This window comes from Ammospiza caudacuta, chromosome 3 (genome assembly GCF_027887145.1).
Source record: "Ammospiza caudacuta isolate bAmmCau1 chromosome 3, bAmmCau1.pri, whole genome shotgun sequence".
Classification (NCBI taxonomy): domain Eukaryota; kingdom Metazoa; phylum Chordata; class Aves; order Passeriformes; family Passerellidae; genus Ammospiza; species Ammospiza caudacuta.
In genome coordinates this window covers 92,196,434-92,208,724 of record NC_080595.1, presented here as the reverse complement: position 1 = coordinate 92,208,724, position 12,291 = coordinate 92,196,434, and the positions used below count along the sequence as shown (strand labels likewise).

Sequence of the window (12,291 nt, the reverse complement as noted above, 5' to 3'; positions counted from 1 at the left end):
TTTCAAATCAAGTAGTGACAAGTTGTAATTCAGGATTTCATTGTTATTGCTCAAGAGAACTTGAAGACAAATTGTTAGGTACCAACAGCAAAAGTTTGGAATTCCTGATACCTGACACCTCTGAGAACAATAAAATAACTGGTATTTTGCCTTGTCTTTTCAATTGCTAACTGTTTTAACCTAAGTGGATTATTTCTTCCTCTGAAATGAGAACTCATTTGTCAAATTGCCAAAGTTGTTTTATAAGTGTATTTGGGTTTAATTTAGTGTCTTTTGTGGAGTAGATACTTAATATCTTATTTTTAATACTTCACTTATCCAGAGTAAGCTGGTATGAAATTTCATAAGGTCATAAATTGCTGCTTTTGAACCTCTGTAAGACTTACTATAAGATTACTGTACATTTAGTCTAAAATTTAGTGTTTAAGGTTTTTCTTTTATGTAATGAATTTTGTTTAGAGATAAAAAACCTCTTATTGGTCATACCAATGTTATGAAGTTGATACTGTAATTTATTACATGTTGCCACTATTTGTTGATCACTTGATCAAAGAATATGAGTGTTGTTGTATATTACTATTTTGATACAAGGATTTAATATATGTTTGCTGTTTCAGGGTGACAGTGGACTACCTGGTTTTCCTGGATTACATGGGATGCCAGCACCAAAGGTTGAAATTAAGTACTTCTTGCTACAATATTCCTGTGTTTCAGCTTGCCCTGTAGTTCAATATAAAGGGTAAACATATCTATATACAATACTATTTTAGAGAATTTGATGAATTGCTCAAGATTAATAGTTAGGAAGGTGATATTTAGGGAATATACATGCCATGGGACTTCATTACATAGATACCAAACACTAGAATCCTCCTGTTATTTAATTTCTGTTTTGCTCTATGGGATTTTATATTAATTTGATTTTACTACTACTTAGAGGATTCTTCATCACAAATAATGTTTAAAAAAATAAAAACAATTCTATGTCATTCTACTTGAGTGACAGCATTTTGAAGAACATTTCTGATCTATCACAGTGATTTTAGTTCATGTGTGTGTTCCCCAAAAGAATTTTCCCCATAGTTTTTGCTCATCTATGTTAGTACTCCACTGAATTTACCTCTTAGTTTTTCCAAATTATTATTTTTAACTCTTGAAATAAGGTCTTCAGAAAAGTCCACCCCTTTCCAAGGAGCTGAATTTTCACTTCAGTTCCTGCCTATATTGAAGCAATGAAAATCACAAAGCGTCTTCTATAGAAAGTAGAACCCTTAAGCCTGCAAGCTGTGGATTGTCTCACCATCAGTGTGGGGCATTCTGGCCTTCTCCTCTAGCAAAGCTGTACAAATTCAGGATTTGCATTTAAGCCTTGGGCTTACATGGAGCTCTTTGCCTTCTTTGTGTGTGCTATACATGTATACTTTATTTATATATAAGTATATCTTTAGGTAACTACTTCTATTTTAAAAATTAACTTGCTCACATACATTTTATCTAGGGAGAAAGAGGTCCTAAAGGAGATCAAGGAGTGCCAGGAATATATGGAAAAAAGGCAAGTGACTTCATAAACATAAATTAAAGCAAAGTGCTCTTGGTATCTGTGATGGGGTCACCTGGACTGGTTGCCTGGTGCAAACCTCCAGGCACCTCTCTCAATCTCCCTTCTCAGCAGTACGAGGGAGAATGTAAGATGGAAAACCTTCATGGTCCAGATAAGAGAGATCACCTGCCAGTTACTGTCACAGGCAAACCAGTGGCTACTTGGGGAAAATTATTTTAATTTATTGGCAGCTAAAATAAGTCTGGATAGTGAGAAAAAAAACCAAATAAAACCAATTAAACCCCCTTCTCCTCCACCCTTCCTTTTCCCAGGCTCAGTTTCTCTCCTTTATGGGATAGGAATTGGGGAGTGAGGTGGGGTAGGCTTTAACAAGTTCTCCCTGCTCTTCCCCTCACCTTCCTCCCCTGCTCCAGAGCAAGTCCTTCCCATGGGCCGTGGGCCTTCAGGGCAAACCTGGCCTTGCATGGATTCTCCGTGGGCTGCACCTTGGTTACCACAGCTCCACCATGGCCCCTCCAGAGGCTACAGGGGAATCTCTGATGCAGCACCCTCTCTTCTTGCTGTCTGCAGAGCTGCCACTTTTCTCCTCTTTCCTCATTTTGCTGGTGTCACGTTTCAGTCCCTTGTTCAACTCATTCCGCACTCCCACCCTGACCGTGGCTCAGCTGTGCCCTGCAGCGGGCGGTTGGATCTGGCTGGAACCGGCTGTGTCTGGCTGGAACTGGCTGTGCCCGGCTGGAACCGGCTGTGTCTGGCTGGAACCGGCTGTGCCTGGCTGGAACTGGCTGTGCCCGGTGGAACTGGCTGTGCCCGGCTGGAACCGGCTGTGCCCGACTGGAACCGGCTGTGTCTGGCTGGAACTGGCTGTGCCCGGCTGGAACCGGCTGTGCCCGGTGGAACTGGCTGTGCCCGGCTGGAACCGGCTGTGTCTGGCTGGAACCGGCTGTGCCCGACTGGAACTGGCTGTGCCTGGCTGGAACCAGCTGTGTCTGGCTGGAACTGGCTGTGCCCGGCTGGAACTGGCTGTGTCTGGCTGGAACCGGCTGTGTCTGGCTGGAACCGGCTGTGCCCAGCTGGAACTGGCTGCGTCCAGCTCGGGCAGCACCAGCCTCCCCTCATGGAGCCCCCACATTCCCGCTGAGAGCCTGGGCGTTGGAGCCCCAGGCAATATAATTAATATTTTTATAACATGCGTATTCACAGAAAGTGTCATTCTTTATTTACAGCTCAGAAAAATGTTCCTTGCTTTTACTGGATGTATTTACATTTAGTAACATCAATTTTAGTAATGTCAAATTTACTGGATGTATTTACATTTAGTAATGTCAAACTCATGCTCTGCTCATTTGGGTATTTGAGAACCTTTTCATTCTGCTAGGGGATTGGTGTAATTCATTTTCACATAGCACAAAATGCATGTATTTTTTGTGAATATCTATGGTGTAGCACACCATATACAGGGTATATGTAATAATTGTATTGCAAAGAAGTCTGTGTTTTTTAATACAGATGTAAATATAACCAAACAAGAGAGAGGGAGAGGAGTTAGGGGAGGGAGGAGAAGAGCTCATAAAAGGAGTGAGGCTGATAGCAGATGGAAAGATAAATGTCTTAATCTGTAAGTTATATAAAGCAGGGAGTATAGTTGACCATCCAGTGTTAACAGCTATATTTTCACCTGGCCTTATATTTTCTTCATGTGTTTAGTCTAAAGTTTTAAGCAATTTGAAAGAGCACCTGTGTTAGCATTTCTGTAGCTTGAAGCATATTTTTGTTTATGTAATGGGGTTGTAGTTATTAATTGACAACTGCCTGAGTTGAGAAAGAAACAGATCTTCTGTACTTTTTCAAAATAAGAAATAGCATACATGAATTGTTGGTGAAATATATTGAATTTACAACACAAACATGGAGTACTACTTAATTTCCACTTGTTGTTTTTCTCAGGGTTCAAAAGGAGAGAAGGGTGATACAGGGTTGCCAGGACTGCCTGGGCGAACTGTAAGTTTTCTGAAGACAATTTTTCATTAGCTTTTGCTTGTTAATTTACCTGCTGATTGCTGTTAAATGTTACCACAGGGAGACCCTGGCAGAAATGGGAAAGATGGATTACCAGGCAGTCCTGGATTCAAGGTATGTAGAAATGGATATTAATACCTTGATAAAAGTCTTCAGTAGCATTGCTCATGGTGCAAACATACTGAGATTATTCTGTGGAGTGTTACTGGAAATCAAAATAATGTTGTTACTGGGAGCTGTGAAAGTTTACTGCAGCAATGAGCCGATTTCATTGTTTTCAATTGTTCAGTGAGCAAAGGAAAAGCTTTTATTAAGAGTGTATTAGTGATCACTAGAGATTGTTTATGCTTTATCTCTGATATCCTTGTGTGTTTCTCTAACCCTTTGATTCTGTTAAAGAGATTCATATACAAGCCTACACTGGAGAACGTAATTGCTTTTGAAAGGAGCTGCAGGAAAATTAGGGGAAAGTACCTTCAATACTGGATTAATATTTTTGTATGTTTTCTTATTCTCTTTACTATGCAGTGCTGTTCATATTTGACATAGAACAGTTTTCAAGTCAACTAAGAATGTGTCTACTGTAAAAAAGTCAACAGGACCTGGTGTTTCTAGAATGTATTGCAGTTTGTGAGCTTACTGGATGTTTCATTTGACAAGTTGTTGCTTGCACTGTTCTAATTTGTGAAAACATAGACTTGTAATATCAGTTATAAGTTCACAGGGAAAAGATGTTAATAATATGTGATGTAAATGCTCAATTGAATTGATCTAAAGAAGTTTTTCAACAGCACCTTTGTTCCTAGAAGTTGTTTGTTTTTTTTTAATAATAATGAAATTATCTAGGGCTGCTGAAGATTAATATTACTTCAGTGTTCAAAAATGCAAAATTTGGACTGCATTTTGAATTTTAAATTCATATTGCTGTTTTTGGAAATCTGGATCTTCTGTTTTGTGACCATGCTTTTCTAGTGCAGTTGGGGATGCACATGGCATCTCTGTCACATCTGCTGCAGCAGGGACATATGACACAAGACCCGTGAGAGACCTAAAACCTTCCAGGCAGCAGCTGTCAATGGGCTGGATCCAGGGTAATGCCAGTGGAGTCTGGAGAGTAACTCAGCTCAGAGAAGGCAGACTCATAGATTTCAGTTTAGTTGTGCACATAAAAAGGCCCTGATGCATTTGAAATGCATTAGTGTCCAAAACATCCTCAGGGAGCTGAAAAATATGACACAAGTCCTGTGGAAAGCCAGTGCCTTTCAGGAGTGGGAGTAGGCATGATACCATGGGGTAATTCAAATATGATCGAATGTCTGTATTTGAGCAGTGGAATTCAACTCCTGGTGTCTGGTCAGCTGAATCAATCCTCCATCAATTGTCCACACTAGACTTCTGTTATCTGTGATATGAGCTTGGTTACCTCCAGGAATTTATTTCAAATGAAATAAATTAAAAAAAAAATCTCTTATATATATGTGTGTGTGTATCTATATATATATATATATATGCACACACATACACAGATATCATTGCTAAGTTGGAGGAGAAATTTCTTCTCTGGTACTTCAGAACATAGGAAAAAAATAGATATTAGATTTTTTTCTTCTCTGGTATTGGTAACGTGGACAGCTAATAGTCGCAGTTAACATTAACATAAAATTTTAACCATCACTGGTGGCAATTTAGAGTGAAGCATTGTGTTGCTAAAGCATGAATTTGGAGAGTACTTTCATATGTTTTACGCTTGTAAGCAATATACAGAGAATTCAGAATATTGTGTGAATGTGTGTACATTTAAACTGAAAGACATTTTCTGGACTATTTTCCTTATTGCAGTACCAAAATTATGATGTGCTCATTAGGTTTTATTAATTTTATAATACAATAGTTAATAGAAGCCATATTTTTCATTCAAACATTTTGTTAGCCTGACTTCAACATCTGCTTGCTATAAAACATTGCTTCATTTTGGGTCTGTAATCAAATACAGAACAGTAAAAAACAGGCTGTCTTTGAAGGAAATTTCTGTAGGAGCTTTCCTGGTTTTTACAATATTAATTTTGGGAAAGAATGTGGAAAAAACATGGCTGGAAACCCAGATGCTAGCCATTGTTCCTTGAAGTTCATCTCTTATAATTTTAAGTTGATTAGTGCCAGATTATTTTATACATGTGTGTGTGTATATCTATCTACATCTATATCTATATCTTTGCCTTTTTTATGTGCTTTTATTTTAGGAATTATTCAGATTTTCAGAATACTTCAGTATCATACATACTTTGATAAATGTTTGATCATTTTTTGTATTGCTGTGTTCTGAAGTACTTTGAAAGATTTTTCATATTATTATTAATGCTAACAATTAGACAGTAACAGTCTGTTATTGTTTATGCATTTTTTTTCTACCAGAAATTGCTGTTCTGAGTGAACAGAAAATTTTCCCTCATCTCTTTTTGCAAGCTGTTTGACAGTTGTCAGACACAACATGAGAGAATGTTGGATTGATGACATTTCTTGCTGTGTATTAAACTGTTAAGAGCTGTTTGTTTATTGAAGTCTCAATGTATATTGCTTTGAAATTTTACTTAGATTAAAAATATCATTTAAAATTTAAAATAATAATTTTTATTATGCAAATAAAGTTGTTTTATTAAGACTTTTTTTTATTTTAAAGGGAGAAGTTGGGCAGCCTGGATCTCCAGGCCTAGAAGGACATCGAGGAGAGCCTGTAAGTGATTAAATTGCTGACATAACCTTATGTACTGAATTGTTTTGTTGGGTTTTGTCTTTTTTATTTTATTTTTTTAGTTAATAGCTATTATGCTTCATGTTTAATTTATGTTGTTTCAAATTGGTTGATATGTCCATTTTTTAAAAAATACTTTGGCTTTTTTTGCTGTTCATCTTTAAATTTGATTTAGTTAAAAGCAATGAACAAGCCCTTGAATTCAAAGATGACTTAAAGGAAAATATTCTTCACCATATCTCTGTTGTATATACTGAGAGATTTACAGTATAAAATTGTCTCATTATTGAATTCTGTCCTGCTGATGTTGTGGTATAGTTAGATATTAATAATTACTTACTTGAGGAAAGGCTCTGGATGGGTTTGACTCTCATTTCTCATTTCTAGGAGATTACATGGTTTATCTTCTTTTAAATACTTGTTAATCACATTTGTGAAGTCTATTTTTTCACTATGTACCACTGCCTTTGCTTTGCCCAGTTTTCGTAGCCTCTTACTTCCATGCGTCTTCTTGCACCACATTATCTGCATCCCTGTGCTTCTTGCTTCACTGGGGGCTGTGCTGCTTCATTTTTGCTTTGCTTCTTTCCAAAGACATTGTTCCTCTACCAGTATTTGGGCAGCTCATTTTACCTCCCCTTTATATCTGATAGCCAGGCTTTGTCCTTCCTTGTTTCCTCCTTGTCCTCCTTTGTTCCTCCTTGCTTCCTTCCAGGCTGGCAGACTGCTTGAAGCAGATGAGCCAAGATAGCAGCTTTGAGTGCTGAGAGACAGCCAGCTGTCAGCAAAGCATCAGCAATTCTTCTGCAGGCCAAGAGCAGTAAACAGAGCTCAGCTGGTGGAGCACTGCCTTACAGATGAATTGCCTTCTGAATTACATTTCAAATAGTAAGATAAAGGGATACAGCTTCACACAGTCTGAAATTTTGTGGCACTGAATGTAATGGGAGGTAGTCTGAGTTACAGGATCTGAAATGTGATACAAAGTTTTGATAAAGAGGAGTTGGAAAGAACTATTCTAGCTGAAAAAATTCTGAAGGTTTTTAATTTAATTTTTTTATATATTCACCAAAACCTTCTCAAACATTTTGAGTACACTGCAAAACACTGAGAAATCATGCCCAAGAGACTTTCTTCCCACTTGTCTGGCTTAAGTGAAGAACACACATAATTCCTCCCTTGGCTTTATTTTTTCCTCTTTTTCTGCCCCAAATAACTGTGAGGTGTTTTAACCTTTTACAGTCTGTGGTGTCTCCATATGTACGAAAGACTGAATGTTAATTAAATATCATAAAATAAAAAAGAAAAGATTTTGGTTTATTGTAAGTTGGTACACCTTAACGAATGTGTTGAGATAAAAGTGAGTTCTGTTATTGTCCCTTGCCTTGGTTTGCCTCTTTTCATTTTTAAAAAAGAAATGTTAGTTGGTCATTTTTAATGGTGATTTTTTAAAAAAATTAATCTAAGAAATGGAAGAGAAAGGGCATTTCTGACCTAAAGAAAACTGAATATTTAATACTTTAACAGCTGTCTTTCTAGTGTGATGGCATTTGTTAAGTATGAACTGTATCTACTACTGAAATGTATTTTGGTTTAAAGTTAACATAAATTACATATATAATATAACATTCACAATATAACATTTTAAACAGTAATGTAAACCCATCAGTGAAGTCCCATAATTTTGCTTTAAAGGGAAATGAGGTGGTAAATTTCAGACATTAAAAGTACTAAGAAGTCTTTTTAAATCACCGCAAAACACTATAGAGGGAGACTTCCAAAACGTAAACAACCACAAAAAAAATCAAACAATCATAATAGAGTAAACTAAATTGCATTTTATCCTTCATTTATAATCAGTGGAGGTTCTGAAGAGTAGTAAGGCTACATGCTGACCACGAGATTGCCTCAAGGTCGCCATTAGGGAATGTAAGACACTGAATCATCCCTGCACATCTGCCTCTATTGCTGATGTAGCACCATCCTGCATGACCAACACAGCACTCCCATCTATTTAGAGCCTGGAGGAGGAGCAAGAAGCAGCATTTCTGCAGTTCATTGCAGAAGTGTTGAGGTGAAAATGTGTGTTTGGGCTGTGGAAAATGAAAGCTATCCTCAGCTGTGACATATATGGGCTCCTCTATTCAAGTAGAGGGTAATTGGCTTTCATCTGTTGGAAAGTGAGCTGGATTTTGGGCACTGTAAGTGATATCTTGTGCAACTTACTGCTTGTGTTGTTTCTGCTGTTCCCCCAATGTGTATTTAAAACATAATGTGTATTTAAAACATAAAACATAGTGCCTCCCCTAGGCTCCCTTGCTGTGGAATTCAGTGTAAACTTCTCTGGTGGGACACCCTTATAGTTAGGGCACTAGTGTGGAAGAGAGGGATTGAACTGTGCTATGCCATCCCCCTGGCACAGCCAAATAGGCTGCCTAAGCACAAGACAAGCCTTGGATGGTACAGTTAGAACTGGATGTCTTTATATCATTAACCAGCCACATGCAGCTGTGGCCCTGGGACAGCTCAGCAGATTGTGTGGATACCCCACCCACACCAACAGACATGCAGACAGTCTTTATTTCTTTCATTCAGCCATATTAGTGTTAGACATGGCTTAATTTGTTAAGTTGATGATTTAAAAAATAGACATCTTATGATCACTCTTGCTTTAGCAAATAAAAATAACATGATTGTGAAATGGATGCATGTTGAGACATCCAAGGAGCAACTGCCTAGAATGGAGAGCATAGGTGAACTGAACTCCCATTGCCTCCAGCCTTTGAGATGCGTGGTTATTTTTTGGACAGAATACTTTCTGGTGTATTATTACTCTTATTAGTCCCCAAATTTACAAACAGAAAAAATAGGTTGTAGAGATAAATAAATAATTTCAAGAGATGTGCTTGATTTCCCTCAGTAATACTATTTGGAACTTCAGTTAACCAGACTGTCCCAGTTCTACCCACTCTGTAGAATAACATGTGACAGTATGGACAGAATAATTTAAGATTTGGTAAAGGTAGTAATCAAGGTTATTTTCCTGTTGACAAAACCAGGCCATGCTATCACTTAAGTAGTTCAATGGCTAGTTATCTATCTTACTGATGACAGGCTGTTTTGGTAAATGCATTGTTTTTAGGGACCAAATGTCTATAGAATAAATCAAGATTTATTTGAGCCTAATTCCAGCCTGACTGTGCTTTTTAACATAGGTAAGGTTTTTCAGAATTGGGTTTCCGTGGAAGCTCCTTGTGTTTGCAATTATGCAGATGGGAGCCCTGAAGTGAGTGCTTGTGGGTAAAGCTGGCAGGACATTTATAGCGCTCTTCTAGGCCCAGCATATGCTCTGCTGCCACAAGTAATATGTCTGAGCATTTGCAACTGCTCATGTTTACTCTCCAGAGCTCTTATTTTTCAGAAATACATCTGCAAACACTTAAAATGGTGGAGTTTTGTCTCAATATTTAGGTCACATCGCAGGACCTCAGATGTGGCCTCATTTGTGCCAGCGATAGCAGCACAGCGTGACTTCAGCTTCTGACCTGACTGCCATTGTTATACCTATAACCCTGGTTTGTCTATTATACTGCATCAGGAATGCCAGATCATTGCATTCTCTGAAAAAAAAAAAGTGTGTTTTATGCTAGGCAATGGTAGCAAAATTCTTTTTGAAACATGTTCAAAATATGCTACAAAGTACAACAGAAGTTGTATTGTCTTCATAATGCAGAAATCCTGAAAACAAACGGATATAGCCAGACATCCTGTGTGTTTGGAAAGCAAATATAAAGTTAATGTAATTCTACTGCATTTAATAGCTATGCTGAGATTGATAGAAACAGGAAAAAAGGAAAGAAAAATCCTTACCTAGTAAGGTAGTAGTATGCAGACAAAGTTTGGGGTTTTTTTGTTATTAATATTTTCCTCTCTGTGTCACATAATGTTTTTCTTGATGCTCCTGATGTTGATGTTATGTTGATTTGTACCAATTTTAGGTACTAAGATGCCATTTACTCAACATTTGTGTGTTGTATTTGCATTTACATACTGAGTTATGAAGTACTTAGGATAAAAGCAAACTTAAAACCTCTATTGTATATCTGCACAGTAGGCCTTGTGAAAAAAATCTTTTCTGAAAGTGTTACATTATTTTTTATCTATCTAGTCTGATTATTAAATTTCTACTTTTAATCTCTTCATACATTAAAGCATAAGGATCCTGTTGTATTTCCAGTGCTCAAAAGTTCATGTATTGTGTGAGTTGTTTGTGGAAATACTCCACAGAGCACTATATACTCCTTCAGGTTTTACATCACCTTAAATTAGGCCCTGCTATAAAATAGCACTCTCTTTGTAAGTAGTCTATAAAGAAATTATTTCCTGTCAGTTTTCAAGAGAAAAGTGATCAAGATACTCAACAAAGTAGTTGGTGTGAGTCTATAAATTTTTTTTTTTCCTTTCTGATCTGATATTAATGCTTTTCTACTGGTGTGAGATGCCTTGATAGTAGGACCTGAGCTCTGGTGGCCTGCTTTTCAAAGGTGTTAGTGTTACAGTCATGAGAGATATAAATACAAGCAAGCATTTTCTCTGCAAATTTTGCGGGTCTCAAAAGAATATCTATTTCTTTTTGAAAATTGTGAGTTTTACCTGTAAATAAAAAAATAATTTTTTTATTTAGTTGGGAGGATTTTTTTATTCATACTCAGCTGAAAGTGATGATTTTTGTAGGCATGTGCCATGCATCATTATTTCTTTACAAGTAGGTTTGGTTAGTTGAGTGTACTTTTTGGTATTGTTTCTTTATTCCTTCTTCTAATATCTAAATTGTAGAGGTAGACAGAGTCTTGCTGATGACTTTCTGAGTGCTTGAGCTACATAACAGATGTTAGTTTTGTTCTCACTTGAGAAAGGGGGAGATGACAGCTTTGACTGCACAATACTCCCAGCAATCATTTGTTAATTACACAGTGCTGCAAGTCCAAACATGTTTTTTAGACTGAATGCAGGTTTTTCTGTATGTATTTTGAGCAGACTTTATTTCCAATCTAGGTTATCTTCATTCTGACTGACAAGTTATTTTAACTAAATTCATTCCACACAATAATTACAGAAGAGTTAATTGCTGTTAAGAAGATGAATATGAGAATAATGCTGTAATGAAACAGGTAATTAAAACTTCTAGAACTTCAGGCAGGCTAATCTGAGTTACTTTATTATTCCCCGTTGACAAAGATGATACACGACATGACAGCATAGCTGCTAATCCACAGTGTATTAAACCAATGGAAAGATTCCCATTGAATTCAGTGTGGACTGGGGCCACAATAAATGCTGTAATAAACTTGGACCCACTAACCTATTGCAGCTTGGAAAATAAAGCCTGCTTTTCTAAGTTGTAAAGCTAACAGTTCTGTCCCAGCTAATTCACACTTTCTGCCTGTTCATCATGATTTCTAATTTTTAAATTTATTTCCTCCCACAGTACACTTACATTAATATGTTAATTTGCTACAATTATAATATCTTTTTTATCCTTTTTTTTGTCTACAGAGACATGGGAAACTATTTTTTATTATATTTTGTTCAGTTAATGCCATTTTAAATTTGAAACTTTGGGAAAATCATGTAGAGAAGAGGTGGCATCCCTGCTAACATCTGAGACTGTTTTATAAATGCAATGTTAACAAAGGGAAATTCTTTAAAGTTGTAAGGAAATATGAAAGGAGCTCTAGTTGTAAACCCATTGTGGACATGAAAGGCATATGCTATAAGTGGTTGTAAATGTACTCAAAGTACCTTGTTTTCTTCTTGTATGCGATAATCCTTTTTATGGCTACCCTGGCACTTTTTTTACTAGTTCATATGCTGATAGAGGTTAGACACCCGCATTCCTCCCCTACTGTTGATGTTTTATGAACATAGAAATAGAAATACCTCTAGCAAACGTGTTATATCT

General features: G+C 37.0%; 1 protein-coding gene across 2 annotated transcripts in view; it reads left to right on the top strand.

Moving 5' to 3' along the window:
• The window catches only part of COL21A1 (collagen type XXI alpha 1 chain), a 65,900-nt gene that overhangs the window by 25,973 nt on the left and 27,636 nt on the right, over positions 1–12,291 (top strand). For both annotated transcript variants that reach the window (XM_058802195.1, XM_058802196.1), the window contains 5 exons: positions 618–671; positions 1,499–1,552; positions 3,509–3,562; positions 3,641–3,694; positions 6,258–6,311. In XM_058802195.1, the coding sequence (XP_058658178.1) occupies positions 618–671; positions 1,499–1,552; positions 3,509–3,562; positions 3,641–3,694; positions 6,258–6,311 (270 nt within the window). The remainder of the gene's footprint in view (positions 1–617; positions 672–1,498; positions 1,553–3,508; positions 3,563–3,640; positions 3,695–6,257; positions 6,312–12,291) is intronic.